Source organism: Bombus bifarius, unplaced genomic scaffold, assembly GCF_011952205.1.
Source record: "Bombus bifarius isolate JDL3187 unplaced genomic scaffold, Bbif_JDL3187 scf7180000007975, whole genome shotgun sequence".
Lineage (NCBI taxonomy): Eukaryota > Metazoa > Arthropoda > Insecta > Hymenoptera > Apidae > Bombus > Bombus bifarius.
This window is the reverse complement of record NW_022884361.1, coordinates 295,276-319,215: the sequence shown is the minus strand read 5'-3', so window position 1 is coordinate 319,215 and position 23,940 is coordinate 295,276. Positions and strand designations below refer to the sequence as shown.

Genomic DNA, 23,940 nt, shown 5'->3' with positions numbered 1-23,940 from the left:
TTATAATGTATATAAAGAATATTAGTAATTATTGAATATTAAATATTGAATATAGAAGATATTAATGTTATTTCAATGTGATAGACGATGTAATATATATTTTGTTTTAATATATTAAAATATACATTTGTAATTAATTTTCAAAAATGAAATTTACTACGTGCTTTTTATTCAGCAATGTTTATTACTTTTGTACACAAATAATAGGTTTGATTCTGAAGTTGGTAGCACTAGAAAAAGAAAATATGGGTAGCAATGGCGCCAGTTTTAAAATTATCTGAATCAAAAGAATAATTTGTTAATATTTAAACGACAAAGAGAAATTCGTGTTATTGCAATAAAAATTTTTAATATCGATTTCGTGTAAATTAGTATTTTTATTTTACATCAATTTGCAATATGCTAACATACCGCAAGATTAATGCAATTTGCACAAATCACAATATCGATAAAACACTATAACAATTATTATTGCGTAGCGATTAATCAAAGTATATAAAAAAGTTTATTAGAACAAAAAGTTTATTTACAATTTATAATTTTACAAACTTATTTAAACTATATACTTCGTATGTACAATTCGCAACAATTATACATGATCTCAATAATTTGTTTCTGAAACACATTTATAAAAATCGTATAAAAATAATTTGGAATCGCCTTATATTTTTGATCAATTTGAAACAAAATATTATAAAAGTATATACTATTGCATAATTATTAAGACCACTTAGATCGATAAAAAATGTCCTCTCTTTGATATTTCGATTAAACTAAATATTCGTAGAAATATATGGATAGTTTGACATCTCACGACCAAAATTCATAAAATTAATTAATTAATTCATAAAATATATTTCATAAAATTTTCCATAAAATTAGATTTCGTAGATTTCGAAAGAATCAAAAGAGATTTCTCGATCAAACGCATGTTGCGAAATGTTTCTTTCTCGAAGAGTGTCTCAACTTCACATAAGATCAGGTTATCATATAAATTAATATACATACATATACATATAATATTTCGTTATACTTATACCAATATCAGTCGTGCATTCGTTAAAAATTATTTATAGCCCGCTTTATCGAGAATAGTCTAAACTGATCAAACCTAACAAACTTTCCAATAAAAGCATTTCCTTTGATCTTCCTAATTTATTTAACGATTTCAAGTGCGTGGTATTTTGAGTATAAAATGTAAATCATACCTATAACAAGTGCTTTTAATTTTTACAGCTAATACTTCTCGTATATAGTAAAATAATTAAAAAGGTCATCTCCAGAATTCGAAGCTTTAACACAGTGCCAAACCATTCGAGGACGATTCACATTTAATATTTCATTTTCTAAAATTTGATGCTACAACATCGCTAAATGAATTTCATTTCCAAATTTCATATTAATCTCTACGATACTGACTCTTATAAAGATTGTTTCGAAATTTTTTTTAGTGAAATATAAGTGTGATTATTGGTATTGGCGATGTGCAAACGTTAAAATTGTCTTAAAAATAGCGTCGCTATATCAGTTGATTAAAAATCCTCCGCAAACTTAAAACAGACAGAGACTACAAAAATATGATAAGTCTATTTTTATTCATTTTCTGACTTTTATACCACTCGATAACTAAAACGAGGTATTTTAACATTAGACAGTTGAGAGAAGAAGAATAACTTAATAGTTACAAGTCTTTTGAAAATAAGTGATTAATCGACAATATTCTGTAAGAAAGAAATAATGTTAATTTAACTAGCTTTCATTATTACTAGTCTGCATGATTAATGTTTTTAATATTTCTTAAATACTCAAGAGGATGTCAAAAATACACACTTAATCTCAAAATAAAATGAAAAAGTGTTAACTGTCGATATAATAAGTTTTAAAATGGCTTCCGTGTAAAAATCATATAATACGACTTATCATATTTTTTTATTCAGAGTCTTGAAATAAGAGTAAAAAACTTTTTCGCCGATTTCAACACCACACAATTACAAAACCATAGTCGATATACGCAATTATATCGGTCGGCGAATTCCTATACGAAACTAGAGTGAATCGAATTTAAGTAATCGTTTGTAATTCCGCTAAGGTACAGAAGGAGCACACTTTCGATTCACGAATTTCCCTTTCAATTGCCAAACAGAGCCGCCTTCTGCCTGAATTGCGCTCGTCTCGCCGCTTTTTCCTCCTCTTCCCGCTTTCGTTCCTCTTGCTCCATGCGGATCTCATCCTCGAATTTGCTCGCCTTCCGTAACTGCTCGATCTGGGAACATGGTAATTCATACACCGGGTAACGTTAATTAACACGGACACACTTTCCTAAATTCTGAATTTGTCATCACTGTGATTCGTCTATCATTGTTCTCCTTCCATTAACGAGGTATGCAGAGGAATTAAGATCATTAAGTTTATTGAGAACTACAAGATTTTACGGGGAGTAAGATATTTCATTAACTCTTCTTAATTAAATTCTATTTAAATAAAAATAATGGAGAGGCAGATACTTTATTACTGTATTATTATCTCAACTTTTATTAATGAAAATTTTTGTGAAAGATAAAATAAGGATTATTGATATCATATGAAGAGAGTTAATTAATTTCGTTAACTACCGCTGATTAAATTTCATGGAGAATAAAGAGAATAATATTGTCTTCATTGTATCGTCTATAAGTATTGTAAGTCTCTGTATATGATTAAAAAAAGTATTTATACCTTGGCCTCGAAGAAGTGTTTAGCCCCTGTTACTCCTACTTCATCCACGTCGACCTCTGTAAGACGCGCAAGCTGGCCCAACCCAGAGTCCTGTTCTAATTCACCGGCACGTGCTTTGCGGTAGATTAGTAGAAACTGTAACAAGTTATAAGCCATATGTGTTTACAGATAAAATCAAATTGCCGAGTATCACGGGACTATTTTATCACGATCGCCGATCATTTTCTTATTTTCAACGGAATTTGATAGAACGTGACAAATTGTAGCTCAGGCACTTGATACTTTGCGGCAGCATTCAATTGAACTCTTACTGAACTGAATAGTGTTTTTATACCAATCTATATATTTTTATAGATTTTTCATGTATTCAAAGTTACTCTCACTGTTCCTATACCAATTTCTTTATTTTCATGGATTTTAAATATCTCTTAGGTAATTCTATTGTTAATACCAAATGTCCAAATTACCAAAAATTGGATGAAAAACGATGTATATAACTTTCAGAATTTTTTTCATTCGATTATACAAAAGATGGTCCTTTAATTATCTTGATCAGTGTATTATTTCTAGATAGCAAAGCATTGTAGAATTAATGAAAGCGACATGGAAGATGATTCTGTAATTATCTTAATCAGAGTATTATTTCTAAAGCATGAGAGAAATTTAATGTATTTTTTAAATTTAAACAATACATATGTATTATCATTTATACGCCGGAAGGTATTATCATTTGGCAGCCGCGGTATATCGTTTCGCGATCTACATCGAGGAAGCGATGAGTAAAAGAGGAAGGTGGAAGATTGGTCAATGTGTCCGAGTTCAATGACGTCGGTGACGCGCGTGATTCACGGTAATCTATGAATCCGACAACCGATCGCGTGTATGCAGATCGAACGCTTTGTTCGAGGACTGCGAAACGTCACGTAGAAACGTCCAGGTATGCATTAGCACCGGTCAGGAGAACTTTCCTTCGACGTGTACGCATGGCTTAGCATTCACGATTTATCCTTCCTAGTGCAATACCAACGCCAAACCATTACTTTCCTTGAGAAATTTCTTATAACGTAATGCAAATGTATAAAAAGAAAAAAAAATGCTGGAGACAAACTTTGGCAGTATGTGGGATTTATAAAAACTAAATAAAGTCTTAATAAACATGGCTTCAAAACGTAATAGTTTCAGAGTTGCGAGTCAAACGACTGGTTGGAAAATTTAATTAAAATAGTACGTTGTTATTTCTTTTGGCCATCTAACTTTATATAAATTCTTATATTATCTTGAACATATGTTGTAAAAACATATGTTGTCTTAATGACAAAAATACCTTAACTAATAGTTTTTTACAACACGCGTAGATAATTTGGGTTTCGATTAGATCTCCAAAGTCTAGTGAAACCATTTTGAAAGCATTCTTTTGAACCCATGTTTCTATGTTCATTAACACTTTACGTATGTTTGAGTGCCAGATGGTTCTAACGTTCATCCCTAACATTTTTGTGCATTCTCTATATCCATAACACTTCGCCGGACATGTCAATATTTTTTTTAAACGGCTGATGTAAAATTTTTTAATTTCCAATTATTTTACTTCAGTTATTTCCCTGCCGTTTTTTCAGTCTACCAATTACACTAGCTAAAGTCATATGCTATTCAAAATGCGTAACTTCTTATCTGTGTAATCTACAAGGAAGAAAAGGGAGGAGCGAAATTCAAAAAGTACAAAGCGATGCAGCAGAGAGCTACTTCTTGCCTTGTTAACTGACCACCGTCTTATGCCTCCGCTATAACCAAGATCCATGCCCTTAAAGGACTTTTTGTTAATTAATTGACCGCTGCACAGTGCAGGTATCATTTTTCTTTTTTGCTCGAGGAGGGGAAAATGCATTACGCATACCCAATGGCCCGTGCCACTGGGTTATGTGGGAATCGGCAAGATGGGTTGCGCCATACCCACTAAAAACCTCTCCCCATTTTCGAGAAGCTTTTTTTCCACAACGGACTTCTGGATGTACACTATATTTTTATAAACTGAATCTCCCAACTTCCATACTACTTCCATACTAATATAGTTTTTGAACCCATGCTTCTATGTTTATTAAGACTTTTCGCTAGTTTGAGTGCCAGATGGTCCTAACGTTTATTCCTAACATTTTTGTACATCTTTCACATGTATCATACTTCACCGCGCATTTCGATATTTTTTTTCAACGACCGTTGTGAAATCAAAAAAGTGAAATAGGTAGATAGAATGTCTCGTGTAATATCATAGTCTGAAATATTAAAATGATGCATTTAAAAACTGCGAAAAATTGATAAAAAGTATTTTCTGTTAGAAAATAAAGTTGATATTGTAATGTAAAATATTCCTCATGTATTCAGCAATTTAGAAAGTTTCGTAAAAGAGTTTCCACACAATATTAGAGGATGGATTCAGAAGAATTTTTTTTGCGTGACTCATAGTCTTATGAACGCATAGAAATTCATAAATGTTGTATATCAGAAGATCGATTTAGAAGAACCTCTCTGATATGATTCATAGCTCTTTGAATGAATAAAAATTCATAAAAGTCTTTATTATAGAAAGATTGGTTTATCAGAATCTTTATAATATGCTTCATGCTATTTTGAATAAATAAACATTCATAGAAGTGCTTCCTATACAAAGATCAATTTGCAAAAATCGTCTTACTTTAACAATTCTAGTTCAAAATCCTAAAATACAGTAACAACACATAGTTGGTTAGAGAACATAGACCAAGCAACAGAAGATTGGAGTTGAGCTTGAGCTCTACAATAAACTAACAATTTTATCATAATGTTTTATCGCAACATGTATGTACTTCAAACAACCGTCTAAAACCAGTGTACTTCACTGAAATAGAACAGCTTGAGCCCCACAAATGTGCCAGGGCCACACATGGAGAACAAACACTGTGGCCACGGTGAAAGAGCAACGCGTCCAACACCCCATGGGGCGGGACTATTTTTATGAAGTGTATATGACACGTGCGGCCACGCATTAAACGCAATCTTCATCACCAAGAAATAAAACGATTTCAACGTTACAAAGTGAAATTCGGATCAAAGAATTTCATATTATTAAAGATATAGTTATTAAAGATAATAACTAAACTGTGAATGTCTGTGCAAATCTATATTTTTATAAACAGAATCTCAAAATCTAAATTAAAATTTTCCTCTGCATATCAAGATAAAACGTAAGAAAACATATATACATAAAAATTTGTTTTACCTTTAAATATTTTATGAAGTTATTTACTTCGAATAATTTCGTGTGTCGCCTGCATTCTCTACATTTTTGCACATTTCAATTTCCTATAAATACATAAAAGTCCGCAGTCTGTAATAACAATAGCGAAATCTAAACTTAGGAAGATAATTCGTTCGAAAGTATTCGCGAATGCACTGATTCCCTTGTAAAATGAACCTGTTACGTAAATACAGTTACTTCCGCCTTTTTATTTGCTGCGTTACATATTTTATTATAGAGGAAGGAGCGTGTGCAGCGAAATTTTCGAAAATGAACGGCAATCAACGGGTGAAATGGCGAACCTCGCGGAAGGAAATCCGTCCATCGCCATCCTCGTCCACTTCCTGTATCATTGCCTTCAAACCCAGGTGGGTCTGCGGCGCTCCTAAAACCTCCATCATGCGTTTCAACTCGGATAAATCCAAGAATCCATCGTGACCCGCGTCGAACCTGAAAGTAAATAAAATATGTTAGTTATAAATTAATACACGTATATAATTTAATACGTGACTTACTAGTACAAACATTGCAGAAAACATATTACTTTCTATTCTCCATCTTTTATGGAAAAACAATTTTTAAATTCAATTCCTAATTTCTAGTTATTTAGGTTTCTCAATTTCTTCTATTTATTCCGTTTCGAAATTATTTTCAAAATTAGATATACGTCGCTTTATCTCTTTTCCTATGACCTTCTTCCTGAATGAAATCTGTTTCATTGAATGTTCTGATTCAGCCGTTGATATCTGGTGCATTAAATGCAAACATAACTAGAGGGAGTAACATATTTAACTATCATTGAAACGATAGATTTTAAACATTTTAACCAAAAAGTTATCAAATATATGGAAAAATACTTTTGTCACGATTAACGTTGACTTGGATTATGAGAGAATTATGATTACATATATCTACTTATTTCCATCAGTTCTAGTTCTACTCTCAAATCAAGACATGTTTAAATGTACACTTATTTAAGATCAATTATTTCGAAGGTCAACAAAAATTGTATTCTATATTTTCAATTTATTTTACCTACCACTAGTTACACTCCATACACATTGCTGGTAAAAAAACATTCGAATTAAAGAATTCTACAAAACATCCTATTAGCAAGTTGGTTTTACGGCGAAGCTTCCCAAACGAATGTCTGACCGCATTTTTCCCAAGTATCTCGAGTTGAATGAATGCAAACGAAAGCGTTTGCCTGACTCGAATCTCGTAACTCGTTACTTTAATTAACGTTGTAACGCAATTATATCGAAGAAGGCAGGACGTGAGAACGATCGACAATCGGTGGTGTGTACCGATTTCGAAAGCGGCAGAACAAGAGAATGTCAACGGGTTGAGGCGTTCGTTACGGGTTGTCCACGAGCCGGAAGCTCGTGAAATCGACTTTCCGTGTAAACGATTCCGATAGCTACTCGTAAATAGCTTTCCAAGGGAGTTACCACGCGTGTACACCACGCTGTTGTTGCCTGTCGATTCAACCAAGCACATCGGTCGATAAGATCGGATCTGATCCGACTCTGAAAACCTCCACCGACTAGAAATGCGTTTCATGGTTGTTCTCTTTTTAGAACACGTTCTTTCACGTGAGAATTGTAGTTCAGGTAGAAAAAATGTTCCGAGAAGAAATATTTCATTTAAATATGACGAAATGTTTAAAGAAATTCGATGAACGTAAAGAAATATAAATTGGATGTTCCGTTCGTAATGGATATCTAAATCGAAATTTTTATGAATCGGTCTTCGACGTCTATTGTTATCTAGAAATATAATTCCTTTTCTTAATTTTTCGGTCATAGAGATTTCCATATTTTTTATTCAGGTATTCTTCTAATGTTCTCAAGATTTAATTTTTATGATTAGCATTGAATTTCCTTTCTATCAACGAGTTTTGTTAGAATTGAAATAAATCGGCAATCGAACGGTCTATATTTCAACAATTCTCAACGAAACTCTAAACGAAAATTCAATTTATCAATAAATATCGACAATACTGCATTGACAATACATATTGATAGCCCGAGAACACCCAAATATTTACTCTTCATAGGGGATGATTTAAAATTTCTCATAGATCTTCTAAAAAGTGAAGTATTTTCCATTAACCTAGGTACATATCATATTCTCCATATATCATATTCATTTATCATAATATTCTTTACAGTTTTCCACAATTTTTCGTACAGCTTCCTATACTTTATACTAAAATATTTGATAACTCTGCAAATTTTTCATGCAACTTTTCACCTCTCATATTCTATCCATCTACAATTATAAATACTACAATAATTATATATTATAAATATATATTATTATTATAAATTAAATACTACGATTTTAATTCTGCCCAATTTTTCATACAACTTTTTACATATTATACCAAATTTTTTGCGATATCCACTTCCTTTCAGCTAGTATATAATTTGCATAAAACACAAAGTTTCTCCATATTTTAAATTCCCTATGCTCTAAACTTTCAGCCATAAAATCGGGCCTACTCGAGCGGGATATGTGCTTCTCTAGTTTACAACCAGCCGTGATAACGGTTTTATCAGATAACGATACGCGATTAAATAATCTCGCGTCTTTTTCTTTTTTTTTTTTTTTTTATTTAATCAACGCGCCAGAGTAATTGGACCGAGCGATGTATAAAGTCTCAGCGAGATAAAAACAACTGAAAATGTGGTTCAACCAGCTCTAATTATCGTGATCAACTGCTCTGCTCTTAAAAAAGAAAAAAAAAAGAAAATATGCAATAGTCACGTGTAACGTGAATTATATTGCGTAATCACTGTTATACGCACGCCCGATGATTCACGGCTTCCTATTCCTCTTCAAATTTTTCTTGTATTTCTCGAATCACTTTGCTTGATAATAGACACGGTTGGTAATTGCGTGTGATTAACATTTAATTTCCAGTCCGGATGATATGTAGGAAAAACAATTTCCACTTGCTTGAACGATAACCTACAGTTCGTTATTGAGAGTAATGTAGACAAGATTGCTCTGAATTTTAAGTTTTCTGTCTTCCTCATTTCTTCTTTTTGTATTCCCTCTGTCGAACAATATATCTCTATTAGTTGAAAATTTTTTTTATCTATTGTAATTCCATTCCCATACTATTTTTATATACTTTCTTCCTTCTGTAATATTTTTTTGCTCTTGTGTTTATCTTATTTTTATATATTTCCATTCATTTTAAGAAGTATATATCTATCATAAATTCTTTCGTAATCGAAAAATTCGAATTTTCTATCTTTAATTCCATTTTTTATTTATCCTTGAATATTTTCACATTGTTCCGTTGTATTTACTTTAAGAAGTATTACCTTTGAATTTGGCACAATCTTTGTTGAACACCCTGTATCCATAAACCAGTAATCGAATCGCATAAAGTTGAAGAAGCTCCTTTTGGTCGAAGTGGAGAGCAAGAATCGTTCGAAGGTCGAGGTTACACGTTTATGAGCACGGCCAAACAGCTCTGATCAATATGAGTGAGAGAGAACCGTAGATGGTATATCTGCTGGACTCCGGCTATCTCTCCCCGTATGCGTGATTCATTCGCGGTTTCACAGCCAATTTGAATATTCAATTGATAAGCTTGTTTAATCTATGTGTTGGTATATTGTCTCAGATTCGTTATGGTACAAATGTTTCCTTTCAATCATTTGATATTTGGCTCGCGATATAGTCTACGGAATTATCCATAATTACTTGAACAATAATAAACGCTAAGGTCGATCATCGTTATGTGTAAATTCTATTCTTAATGATACCTATTTCCGATTTCGAGAAGTAACATTTTTAGCAAATCAGATATATTTAATAAAGCGAATGATACTTTTGGAGTTATTCTCATTTCCCTGCTTTAATATTCCTTAAATGATAATCCGTGCAAAATAAATAATTATTTGTTAACTATATAGATAAAAGACTCTTCTGTAACAATTCTTATTGACACCAGTTCTTAAGAACTATTATGTAACTACAATATCAAGATCCATTATAATATAATTTCCTTCTAAGTCTTCTATCAAACTCTGTGAAATCTTATTACCTTAACACAGTTTTTCCTAAAGAACGATTTTCGAGTAATCACCGATATAATATACAATCATAAATAAATTATAAACTATAAATGAATATAAAATAATGTATAGTTCAAAAAGATCCACATTAATCAAAATATCGAACCAACAACTAAATTCAGAATCTGGATTCCACAATTCAGATGAAACAATCTCCAACTTCTGACTTTTACTCCACATTTGACCTTTCGATCCATTTTATCTCTCTCTCTCTCTCTCTCTCTCTCTTTCATTGACACGACATTTATTTCAATTTCATCACATTTCTCCACGAAAGAAAAAGAAAAGAAGAAAGATAGAAAAATGTGGAGAAAATTTCAATTTTCATATTACTCACATTTTAATACTTTCTACTGCATATTACAAAAGGGTTACAAAAGATGATTTTAAACGAAAAAATTGATGAAAATTACTGTAACGGGATCGTTTAAAACCAGGCCATCTAAGCTGTTACACGACTACACAGGGCAACCGGGTATTGTTATCGCAAAATCAATTCTTGTATTATTGGTCGCGCTTGATTCGTTCCTCGTCGTTTCCCAAGACTATCCAGAGGGAACTGGGTCAAGGTGACTGCTGGTACTTCGCCTGATATATTCCTCTCACCCTTCTACTACCATTCTTTCCAAGATCGATGCAGCGTAGATCTTTCTTTTGTATTCGGAAGGACGTCATCGCCGTTCTGTGGCGCTAAGGTTACAACGTTTTTTTCCAGCTGTTTGATTCCCACTGTTCCTACCAAGTATCGTACCAAAGTTATACTTTACTTGCGATCGTTGTCAATTAGATTTAAAAGTTTCAAAATTACGTCTAAAATCTAAATTTTAGAATTGTTCGTAATTTACTTTCTTCTTTGTTTACAGGGGATATTTTATATTTTTGTGCAGCTAATTATATTTTATATAAAAGAAGATTTCATGTTTTAAACTAGAAATTGTGATATTAAAGATTGAATAATTGCTTTTATAATTGGTCGTAACAAAGCAATAACTATACGATTTCCTTCGAAACGTGCGTTTACCGACAGAAAAACGTCGAATACGGGAGAATTTAACGAGTGAAATTGAACATTGAAAATTAAATTTCCCTGGGGTCAATTTTCATTCATGGTGCCATTACTTTTAATCTCTCGCATCATTCAGCCAATACTAACAACGTCGTAAGAATTTATATCCTGGAGAACGTGATCACGTCGATCAAAGCATTCAAAGAGGCAATTAAAACGTCGAAAGGAGCAACATGAAAGATTCTATCCACTTATTTGTATTATTTATTTGCATTTCGTTGCAATGATTTCACGACTCGAACAGTTCAGGCTTAGCCAACAAAGATTTAGTTAAACAAGGTGTTAAGCATGTAAAACATGCGTCAACGTGGAACACGAGGAAAATGATTCAGCCAGGAGTGCAACAAAAGAGGAACGATACAAAGAAAAGTGCAATCGGGCGTGACTGTTGAATAGGAATGAAAAAAGTCGACGAAACGGTTTTATTGTGCACGATCCTTAATACGATGGGTACACGCTCGTGTGTTGCAGATGCACTTGATTTCCGCTGAGTCGCGGGACACCTTTAAACCCGGCTGAACCGTGTACGATAATGAGTACTATTCAATGGACTCGGTGCAGGCTTCGAAGCCACGTGAAGATAATACGAAACAAGACTAGAGAGGCATGGTGCATCGCCAATTTTCCTTGTAATTCAATCCTCCAACCATTATAGAATAGATAAATAAATTGCCTGTGTGAACCTTGACAATTATACAATTTGGAAACGTTACGTTTGTTTAGCGTTTGTTCCACTGATAGATATTTGTTTATAAGCTTGAGATATCAGAATGTAATATAGGGAAATAAAGATTAAAATATTCGAAAGATAATGGTAAATAATGAAAAATGTCTAAGTTTGAATGTAAAATTACTAGCAGAAAGAAAAAGGAGGAATGTTATCTCAAGCTTAGTCAATCCTTATCATTTACTTTATGAAGTATGTTATCAAATAAATCGCTAATAAGTAGTGTTTGTAAATCTGTATCGAAGGATGTAATAATGTAAAAATCTCTGTATGGATACTCTACTCCAAAATCTCTAAATTACCACAATTCCTTTTTCAATATAAGAAAGCCAAAATCATGCTTCGTACCGTTACATCTTGAAACTTGAAGGAAAACATACTACAAAAGTCCTGACAATTGAAGTTTTAAAACATCTGTTAATCCAAAGGCATAACGATTTTGTCAGAAATAGGTCGAATTATTTTAGCAATAAGTTTTTAAAAAAAGGAAATGGAATAAATTTTCTTTTATTCGAATCTGGAGCGAATTAAAGAAAGATTCTCGTGTAACAACATTGGAAGAAAGTGATTTTTGTGAATTTTTTTTAGACTAACCACTGGTTACATGGGACTGGACATTTTCAGAATATAGATAGATAGTATTGAAGTACAAAAGTAATATTTTTATTTCAGTTCTTCTTACTGTTTATCGTATATCATACAAGTCTTATGGTTAATTAAATTTGCCAATGTAACCATTGTTGGCATGCAATATAGCATCTGTCACAATCATCAGAATGCAAAAGTTCAAAGATTTTCTTAAAGTTAGATCCTTTACGCTGTGATCGGACCTATTCTTCAGAGGAAAACATGAGTAATTGGAAGGTTCTAGCGTTTAGAAGGAACATTTACTTTTCTCGCCAGATAAATTGAGTTTAATAAATTGAGGATAATAAATAATCGGATAAAGATGTATGGTTCAATGCTTGATGAAATTTATAACAAAGTGAACGAGCTTTGTCCGAAATTGATTAATTAATCGGTTTATCCAGTTATTGCGCAGGTCAGTTTCAAAAGTTACCAAACGATAAGAAGAATTCAAATAAAAAAGATTGCATTTGTACTTGAAGGCTATATTTACATCCCAGAAAGGTCTAGTCCCGTCTAACTAGTAGCCAGTCTACGAAAAAATTCATATAAATCGCTTGCTTTAATTATTGACACAGAAGAATCTCTTAAAGATTGCAAATTTGAATGCAAGCTGAATACAGATTTCTCAGCGAGCTAACATGTAGCACACAGCGAAGTTAAAAGAATTAGGTTGAAGAACAATTCCATCTTCGACTGGAATACCCTACATTATACATTGTTCCATCCATAAAAGCATCGAACCTGATCGATATGAAATATCGTCACGACACTGTTCTACCAGTCGAATAAATTCTAACACCGTTTACGTATTCAGAACGCGTGATTCTCGCGAATGGTTTTGAAATAACGGTTTGCCCGTCGTCGTTGTACAAGTCCGCCAAACTTGGAGCCGCATTCCGAGCGAACCTATTTCTTCTGATAACACCGAATCCCACTTTTCCGCGGCTTGAAAACCACCGATCGATTATGCATTCTGCGAGAAAGTGAAGCGGATACGCGGTATAATTAAGCTTTCATTTATTTCATCCACAACGAACAATGTATCAGGTCCCATGGAAAGTTCTATCGTTTTCCTTTGCGATCACTTCTTTCGTAATATACTTCACGTGCTGTACGTACATACGAAAGTAGTAGTAGTTTTCTCGTTGCCAAATATCGTAACGTGAGAGGCTCAAAAACCATACTGATTGGACTCGTGTGACTCATGTTCCTGGGATTCTTCGTCCCTCTGATAGGAGTCAAGAGTGGAGAATACCGATGATTTTGTGAGGATTATTTTTTCAACTTACAATTGTTGTTTATGTTTCAGAAGTTATGGCGATTGGCTTCGTGTAAAGATGTAAATTGAAAAGTAGGCAGAAATTGGTGATTTTGTAAGAATTATTTTTTTGAATTTAGTTTTTGAATTTTCAAGATTGTTGTCGGTTTCTTACAATAAATAAGCTCGAGAATTTGTTTTTAGAGGAAAGTTGAACGTCAATCATGAGGACACTGAATGGGGGTAAAGAAGTCGAGAAAAGAATCTGCAGTTGAGTTTGGCTTTTGAGACACTCACATATCAGCAGACTCAACATGCATTTAGTTTTAATCATTTATAAAGTCAGTATATAACTTGAAAGTAGTATGATCATGTGTCTATATCTTCACAATATACCTTTTAGTGTCACTGAAAATATGTAGATAATACAAAAATTGTTTGAAATAATATATATATAAATATTCTTTTTTTGATATACTACTATTAATGATTAATGAAAATACAATTTTTCTCATAGAGTAAAAAGATTCAGTCCCTAAAGAGTTAAAACTAATCTATAAATTCTTTCAATATTGTGAATGTTCTTTAATTTGTTAACTTTACTTTTACTTAACTTTACTTAACTTTACTTTTTTAACAAGAAACACTGATTCATCGATTTGGTAAGAGACTATCGCATAAACAAAATTTACAAACACGATTCTTCTCTTTTTACAGAAAGCTCCACGTTTCATAAGAGAATATTGTAAAAGCGAATGCTAGAGTTCTGCCAATTGCTAATCAATTGTACCATTAAAGCTTCAAAATGGAAATACCAATAAATTACTAATCCTATACATCCTGATACATCCTGGAAACAAAACAAACAATTTCTCAAGATTCCTCTGCATACGCAGAGAAAGAAATCAGGTCTCGTTGATAACTTTCATTCGCGTTTCAGAATCGAGAGCGGCTATTCAATTGTGCCGGTGTAATGTTACACCGTGTTCAATTCAATCACACGTTTCATTTGGAAATTTATCGGTGGAATTAACAACGAGCGTTTGCAACGTGACGAGTGAATCACTACACTCGTTGTAAGTTTTATATTTACATTAGATAGTCTATGTATATAGACGCGTGTGAATCAAAGCGTTACGTGTACCTACGGTTAGTCACGGGAACGAATTCATCGAGCGCGCAGTCTGATGACTTCCGGTACCGCGCGGCCGAACCCTCTGTCGCATATGAAATTTGGAAAAGGCCAGACATTCGAACGTGTCCCCCATGAAAAATAATTCCCACGTGTACCGTATGTACGCACAGGTTGTGACAATGTAACGAATACGTTATATCATGTTTTATACCGATGTTCACGAGTACAGCTGTACACACGATCGTCATATCGTACGCAGCCAGAATTTCTACCTCGGACGCGTGTAATTTAGTGGCAACGAACATCCAATAGACCTTCAGCGTCTCTTGCACGGCTCCCGAGTGTTTGCTTGGCAATCTGTAATTTATTACGTACAGTTTCAACTACTTTAGCACGCCACTCACTCGTTAGATCATCGATTTATTAGCCTTTCTGCATGCGAAATTATTATAGGGGCTTTTATTTGGCTAGAGGACGCGATATTTTAATCCATCTGCATCCTTTGAGCCGCTTTCAACCGAATCTCTCTTTTTCTATCGTTAACAAATTTCTTTAATTTGTCAGCTAATGATTTTCTTAAGACGAAAGGATGTCGTTGATTCGACAGAAACGAGCCGCTATAAAATAGACCAAACCAAATATTATAAATGATAAATAATGATGTATTAGAGGCACGACATTAATCAGCTGCCATACAACCACACAACCAGTCACGATGATCATAATCTAAAGGCGGAAGTATAATTTATTCTGATATGTTGTATCATTGTTTCATGACGCTAATATACAATAATATCATGAGCAATGTGTGACCAGTGGACGCTGCTATAATTTATATTTTCTACGTGGGAATGATTGATTACGTAGCAATTGCTATATCGATCTTACGCCTGAATACATTAGGACTTCCCTTGGAACGATCGCGAAGGGGAAAAAAGATAGCATTACAAGAAGGAATTAATAGCATTGGAGAGTAGTTGTATGAAGCATATAGTAAGTGATACAAATGGCTAATATATAATGGGTAACTGACTGCTTAAATAACTTTTTGATCTCTGTGAAATACGCGTATAGGTACTTGTACTAGATATTTTTTCATTTATTATATACTTTCATATATTTCCAGATTTCCTCCAATCATTATCAGTATCATCCTAACAGTACAGTCTCATAACAGTGTTAATTAAATTTCAAAATGTTACATACCTGAACAATCTATTATAGAATTTCTATAAGCTAATGTACATAACAATTATAACAGTATTGTATAATATATGTTACAAAATCTTTGTAGATCTATTTATAGAATTTCTAAACTTATTCGAATACTAAAATATTATATATTCATAAAAGGTATATGAAAGTGTTCGGATATCTTCGTGAGTCTCTATACGTACCTATTATGAAAATGAATCCACTAGCCAGAGAAAATAGGATGTAGCAACATGGTGAAAGAAATTTGTTCCCAGGTATCAAGCAGGAAATAATAAGAAGGCAACGACAGAGTGTTGGAAAAACCAATGTACCGATAACCAACTAAATATGTACTTAATACGGTTGACTAACTTTATAAATATATATCTCTCTTTTGTACCGTGCTTTGATATACAGGTTCGCTGACATTTGATAGTAAATGTAGAAGTTTGTCATTTGCTGTTGGATGCAGCAATGTAGGTTGCTTTTATCTACACACCACTTCCGGTTTCTATAGTCGTCTCACCCCACTCTACTTTCAAATTAGTACGAGCCTTGAAATAAAATAAAAAATAATACATTTTCTGGGTTAGAAAGGTAACTTTCACAATATTATAAATATTCACGACCAGAAGATTAGTTCTTCAGTAATTAAAATGATTAAAATTCATTAAAGTGTATAATTGTAAATTCACTAAATGGAATTTACTCTACGTTCAATGCAATTATTCGCCATTAAGTTAATCTTTTTCAATCATTTTCCATCTACGATATTGTAATCAAGAGCGAATGCTGCTTATTGTCAACGAGTGCTTCACTGAATTATGGAATTTACTATGCTATTTTTAATCACCATTCATAGCGAAATTCATAACTTTATTTAATCATCGCTAAATTCATATTTTTTAATCATTTTCCGCTTGTATGTAATATTGCAACTAAGAACGAATGCTCGTAGTATCGGAGCAATAAAAATGGGAAACAAAAAGATGTCCTAGAGTCTTTCAACTATTAATGACTATTATTAGCTATTAATATTTATTTACGAACTCTCTAATTTTCATTCGCATTAACGTACATTTAAAATCGCTCAGATCTTACTTGGAAGACACGATTAGCCCAGCAGACTCGTTAAAATTTATGACGATACGTATCTCGGAAAAGATACCTTTTTGTGAAATTTTCGTCGTTAGAAATAGTTAGACTGACAGATGTAAAATTATACCCAAGTGGATAGAATGGTTTTGTGTAACGCTATCTAAAACAGCTAGAAATCGCGTTGTGAAATTCGCCGATACCGACTGACCTTTTACTTTTACGCGACAAAGAAACCGCGGAGCTGCCTCTTATCCAGCTCGATTGCGGTTTGAACAGATTTTTTCGGTTTTCTACGCGTAAAAGTTTCTTTTCTAACCCTTTACCCTGCGGTCAGCTCTAAAACAAAGTCGTTCGTTCCACGTAATACGACAGCTGTAATATTATAAACAAAATGATTAAATAAACTAAACTAAAAATCGGTCCTCCCTTGATACACGTAAAATACTTGGAACATTCACCAAACAATTTTCTAATGTAGATAAAATTTTACCGACATAATTGTAATATTCGTTTTCCACTTTAGTACTAATGAAGTTTAAAAAGCTCTTGTATAATGCACACAGTGGCTACAAAAAGTGTTAACACACTGTTATATTTATCATAGTTAGACTGCGGATTATGCATTCATGGGAGATTTAAAAGTGCAAAAATGTACAAAATGTACATAATACGCAAAAACATATGAAATATCTAAAGTAAGGTACTTGTTACGTTTTTGGGATAAATGAGATCTCTGCTTGGGTTTCATTTCTTATTTGCGTTTAGAAAAATATAAATTTACGTACAAATTCACAGCCTAATTATAGCATTTACATGCTAATTAATTAAGCCAATTAAGCTAATTAATTTAAGTACATATATTGAATTTTTGATCACTTAGTAATACTCTCTAATATGACTATAAAAATATATATACTAATATGACTATAAAAATTTGACATTATGAAAATGAAATACATACATGTATAAAACCTAATAAAAGAAACGCTTGATTAGACAACAAAGGTTCGTGCCAATATTTTTTATAACCATTGTTTACTATATCCACAATTTCTCTGAGGTATGTACTACGCAAATACTTTTATGAATCAGTGTATATGATACACATTTATATCTGCATAATGAACATACGCAGATTTACCGTATCATATAACAGCTACTCTTCGTTGACAATTTAACTGTAAGATAAAATTATCATCTGCATTCTCTTAATGAATCAGACCCAACAAATGTCTATATGTATAACTATCACTGTTTACCACTGACACTTTAATGAGTCATAAACTTACTTGTATACGTGATTTTTTTAATTACTTTCGACGATCTAACGCTATTTAAAACTGAGAGAAAAAAAAGGAGAAGAAAAACATTCTTCAATGCTTTTAATACACGTATTTGACGTCATCACCTAACTAATTTTAAGACAAAAAGTTGCCATAATATTACCTTCTTAAGTAGTTGGAGTGGCTATTAAGCAGTTTACGATTGCTACTTCTTTTAAGAATATTTACGGTTATGAGATTAAATTGCATCCATGTGTGGGATGGTAAGGTGAGCAGTGCTTACATCGCCTTGACGACTCGAATTCTTCCAAACATAAAATACATAGGATTAGAACAACATTTTCAAAGAAACGCATGATAATCAGTTTAATATTGGATTAAAGATTTTTATGCATTCATGGAATATTTGAATATCTGAATATTTAAATAATACACATAATATGGAGAAGTATATAAAATATCCGAAATATAGCAGTCGTTATAATATCTAATATGGTAATTTTTTACCAGAATTCCAGTTTTTTTGATTATATTCATAGAAATATGACTTTTCATAAATAGCCGCAGTCTAATTCCAGTCTGCATTATTCCAAAAATGGATTAATATTTTATTGTTTCTAAAAATATATGTATAAAAACGTAATTTAAAGTTCTGAAAGATTTCTAATATTTATTTATGAAATTTAAGGCATGTCGTAGATTAAAAATATTAGACGATACTTATCTTAGTTTCTTAAATTAATTCTATAAAACTTTAAGAATTTTTAATTATGTTTTTACATATTCTAACATTTTTCTCATTTCGTCGAGTTTCCTTTCACATTTTGTTGAATACTTCCTCGACTCGATTAATAAATTTCTTATCGATTTCTTTTCACAAACGTGTTGTGATAAATTTCTTCCCTTTTTTTTTCGGTACACTGAAGCTTTTTTATCAACGAATGTTATCGAGGGAAACGTTGAAATTTTAACGATACCAAAAATTCCAGATTAGTTTGCGATAAACGTATCTCTTTCCCTGTAGACGATGCCCTTTTTCCGTAAATGAATTATCTTTAGCAAATTTTCGGATTGGATTGGCTTTCTTTTGGAACATTACTTATCACGCTTATTTGTGGAAAAATATTGAAATATTTACTATCTGTCCAAATATTTTATGTCTAAGATAATCGAAACACAATAGGAGCGGCTATTAAAGTTTCTGTATAATGTATAACAGATACGTAATACCTTGTTTACTACACGTGTAACATAGACAATGAGCCAGAAAGTATTCGAACGTTTATGTTTGCATTTTTTGATCAATGAAATATTTGAAATAATATCTATAACGAATATCGATACTAATTTTGATTCTTAATTAAAAGTAACAGTGATTTTCATATTGTTTCAAAAATCAATTACTTCAAAGTTATATTAAAGATCGCTACAACATGACTTCTTTACATTGACGTATCAGTTTTTTATAATTAAGCAATAAGTAATACATATATATAAAAGAGTAACTAAACAACAAATAATGAAATTATCCAACGCAATATCAAAAGGAGTTGAACGACCTGTGACATTATGATCATAAAGTGACTTTAACACGTTGAGTGTCGCATATACCATCAAGAGAAAGAGAGACACGTAGTCGCACCAATTATTTTTCCTTTATAAAATCGTGAACATCTTTCAAAATTATCACAAGAGAAACAACGTAATCATATACTGTACGTATATATAGATGGAAGTCAGCATCTATTATTGAAAAATAAGTAATAATACATGTTAATTAAACATGGAGATCTGTTGCACAATTCATTTAGCAAATGCACTGGCTCACAAAAACGTTTGAACACTTACCATTGAAAACTTTTGCCTACATATTGTACGTGCAATGTAAAATATTTTGAAATTTCATTAGAACTGTAATGAGACACTGAATGACTATCCACAGAAAAGTGGATAACTGATTTCTCTAACAAGAAGAACTCGTTGGACAGTGTACCAAGTGTCTTTCCAGCTAAGGTATCATCCATCGTGCACGATATGTACTTTGTCCACGTGCTTGGTTTTGCGGTGAAACTTTCCCAGATTTATCAAGCTACCTCCTTTCGTTCACTCGTATAAATAATTTATCCGTGGTTTTCTTAAGAAAAATATGCCTTGATCTTTCTGGTCGTTATTGGATGATTTAGTGCACTTTCGTATTGATTTAATTAATTTGGTTGTTTAGATCTAGAAGAATTATCGGTTCTACGGTCCAAGAAACATGTTTTGAAAGAACATTCTACAGTAACAGTTACATGTTACGGTATTCTTTTTTAGAACAATTTATGCATTGAAAAATTGTCTAGTTGAACTAAAGGATATCTCAAAGATTAATTAATTCAGAAAATGATCAGTTCTATAATAGAATTCAAAAATTCTTGAAATGGAACTTGTACAATTTTTTCACTCACAGTTTCGTTTCAGATAATTTATGCACTGAAAAGTGATGGCAATTAATGAGTGTTAGAAATACACGCCTACCTATTAAAATTCTTTCTCGGAAGAGAATGGAACTAAGTTCCACATGCACAAACATAATCCAAACCTTCTTTAAGATATAATATAATTCTACTGCCAAATTATCTCATACTTTCAATTAACAGTTTAATGGTATTAACGTTCATTCTTATAACAAAAATAAGAAAAAATTCGTTCTTGCCTGATTTAATGCAAATGATCGCGAAGAAATGCCAGGAATACTAATCGAATTGCAGATACAGCTAAAATTTCTATATATATTTGCCGTATAGTTAGATAACGAAATAAGCGTTCACACAGGTTTGGAAGATGCAGCACAAGTGGCCGGCCGTCCACCCTGCTTCTGCCTTGTCAAACCTGCTGTCCGGTTGACTCCGAAATACCTACAAGAAGAACAAGAGAGATGGAGGACAGACCTCGAGGTCGTCTGTCCTGGCCTCCAACACGGGCTATACACGCGTTCACAGTGAACACTCTTTCCTCTGGCATGCTACAAAATAACTACGTCATCAATTCTACCATCTGCGGTTTCGTAACGATGCTCGCGTGACTTTTCCATTTTCTTCCTCTTTCCACGTTTGCGAGAATCTGGCAAGGTGACCGTAGAAACTTTCTGGACACGCTTGCGCGTAGGTTCCAGTTTATTTCTGGATAAGCAATCGTCCGGGGATGTTCCAGTCGTCTTGGGATATTTCTCGAAATCACTAATAGCGTTAGATTTCAAAACTTCTATGATGATTATTAGGTCACATATTTATGGCTTTTTCGACTTTCGATCGTGTTTTTAATAGCACGTTGCACTTTGTGTCGACTTCGTAGACTTCAATGTTCATAAGATATGTGATTATTGATTTTTTGAGTTTTTAATCGTAAAATTTTTATAGTGTCACGTGTCGTGAAAATCATGAACATCTGTATTTTGTGAACGTTATCCTACGTTAGATCTTACTCCATTTTCAAAAAAATTCAAATATTTCAAGTCGATCAGAATATCCAAAATATTCAAAATCTTCAATCTTACTAGACTCTTGATTCATTTACAACACTATGTAATTTCACAGTTATATATATCTGTGCTTCTTAAATTTTATTCCACTTGCTTCCCAGTATACTGATATACGGGTACCAACTAAATTCCTAGATTTTAGGTTAGACTAATAAACCGTGGTCTACTAGAATCTTGCTCTTTTATAAACATACAAAAATTCTACTTACAAGACTTAAGTATTCGTCGAAGTAAAATATCTAACTCACTTAAAAATTTTCTTCAAAATTTAAACAAATAGGCATATTGTAGAATACGCTAAACATAAATCATATGTTGGATTTAATAAATAGGATAGTACTTTAACAATTAGTTACACCTAAGACCGGAACAGCACAAGTAATAAAATAAGAGGTATTACATTTCAACCAATCCCCAGTGTTATTTCGTGTATTCTCACACGTATAAAAAGTATCTGACCAGTGGAACATGATCTGTTCGTGGGGAGAAACGTAAACTCGAGCAAGTAAACGTAAACAAGTAGGAAAACCGCAGCGAACGCGACAGGAGCCGCGATTCACTCTCGATTTCCTTGCGTTTTATCTCGCGATTCCTTGTTCGCAGCGAAAAACAACGAAAGAATTTTTGGTAAAGAACAAATACGTCTGACAAATTGTTCACTTGATAATAAAGCTTTATTTCGATACTAATCTATTCGATTAAAGGTATCGATTATTGATTCAAAAGATTCAAACAATAGGAAATCGAATATGGCGGAAGAAAATAAACTATCGTAATTGTCAATTCTAGTAACTTTAATCGATGTTCTTACGTGCACTAATCGATATATCTTTACACCGGTCTTTACGAGAATACTATTAATTTGAAATTCTTTATACCAATTTCTTCATTCTTATTAGCTGTATTGTATTCGATGTAATAATTCGTTTTTCAGTTGGTAAATTAACAAAATTTAATAAGAAAATTATTACGAACGTTTTTAAAACTTTTTACAAAATTCTTCTTCTTCGTACTGAATATTGATTTAATTTTAAATTGATAAAATGAGTATCATTTCCTAATAATAAAATAAAATGAGTTATATGGTACGATAACTTCACGATAAAACTCCTGATAGAATTATATATTTAATTTTATATTATATATTATAATTACATATTAAATTATAAAATAAAATATGCCTAATATAGATGAATAGCTATAGCAGCAGGCTTTACATTACTAACCGACAGATCGAACAATGCTATTCAAACTTTTCTACGGACAAAGAAATACCATGGAAATAGGACCTTTACTAAGGGAAATATTTAAGTCCACGCGTTCGTTCCAAGAACCTCCATTCAAACTAACAATGTACGACAAAATTTTTCCGGCGTTTTCTATTCACGAATTCCCAGTAAAAATCATAAGCGGTAAAGGAGAAGAAAGAAATGGGGAAGGTCCTCACCTGTTGAAGGTCTGCTCATACTGCTTGATCTCGCGACGGGACAGCTCGTGGAACTCCGTGTAAACGTTCACGAATTTGTATTGCTTTTTCACTTCTTTTCCTTCCTCCAGCTCCTCGTTGATCCTTTGCCTCCTGCTAAGCAGATTACTGAGCTCAGCGTCTGCCGGCATCCTGATCGTGTGAAAACCCTTCGATCTACTACTGTTAACCTATACGATATCGATTTCGATTTCAAGTTCGAGTTCACGATACGCGCGACTATCGATCTTATGTGACTGTCGATTTGAAGATGTATATGGATGAGATTGTATTATAAGAGAATGTTTTGTAGAGAAGGACGATTAGTGTGGAGCAAAATGGTGACGAATATTAGAGGAGAGGTTTTATAGCTGTCAGATTGGAGCTTAAGAAAAAGAATAGAGTAGTCCTACCGGCGCGGTGAGCCAGCGTGCACTGACGGTGTGCTGGGTAGCTCGGCTAGTATAGGTACCTTCAGAGA

General features: G+C 32.8%; 1 protein-coding gene across 1 annotated transcript; it reads right to left on the bottom strand.

Annotated features, from left to right (window-relative positions):
* Positions 1-361: 361 nt before the first annotated feature.
* On the bottom strand, positions 362-23,906 carry LOC117217276 (EF-hand domain-containing protein D2 homolog). Its single transcript, XM_033464772.1, has 4 exons — positions 23,442-23,906; positions 6,289-6,436; positions 2,716-2,850; positions 362-2,263 (listed from the first exon to the last, which is right to left on the bottom strand). The coding sequence occupies exons 1-4, from the start codon at positions 23,609-23,611 to the stop codon at positions 2,129-2,131; spliced, it is 588 nt and encodes a 195-aa protein (XP_033320663.1). The 5' UTR covers positions 23,612-23,906; the 3' UTR covers positions 362-2,128.
* Positions 23,907-23,940: the final 34 nt, after the last annotated feature.

Coding starts and splice junctions, on each gene's coding strand:
- LOC117217276 (XM_033464772.1), bottom strand. CDS start 23,611: ATGCCGGCAGACGCTGAGCTCAGTAATCTGCTTAGCAGGAGGCAAAGG. Junction 6,437..23,441: donor TATGAGCAGACCTTCAACAG/GTGAGGACCTTC, acceptor ATTTACTTTCAG/GTTCGACGCGGGTCACGATG. Junction 2,264..2,715: donor AACACTTCTTCGAGGCCAAG/GTATAAATACTT, acceptor CCATGTTCCCAG/ATCGAGCAGTTACGGAAGGC.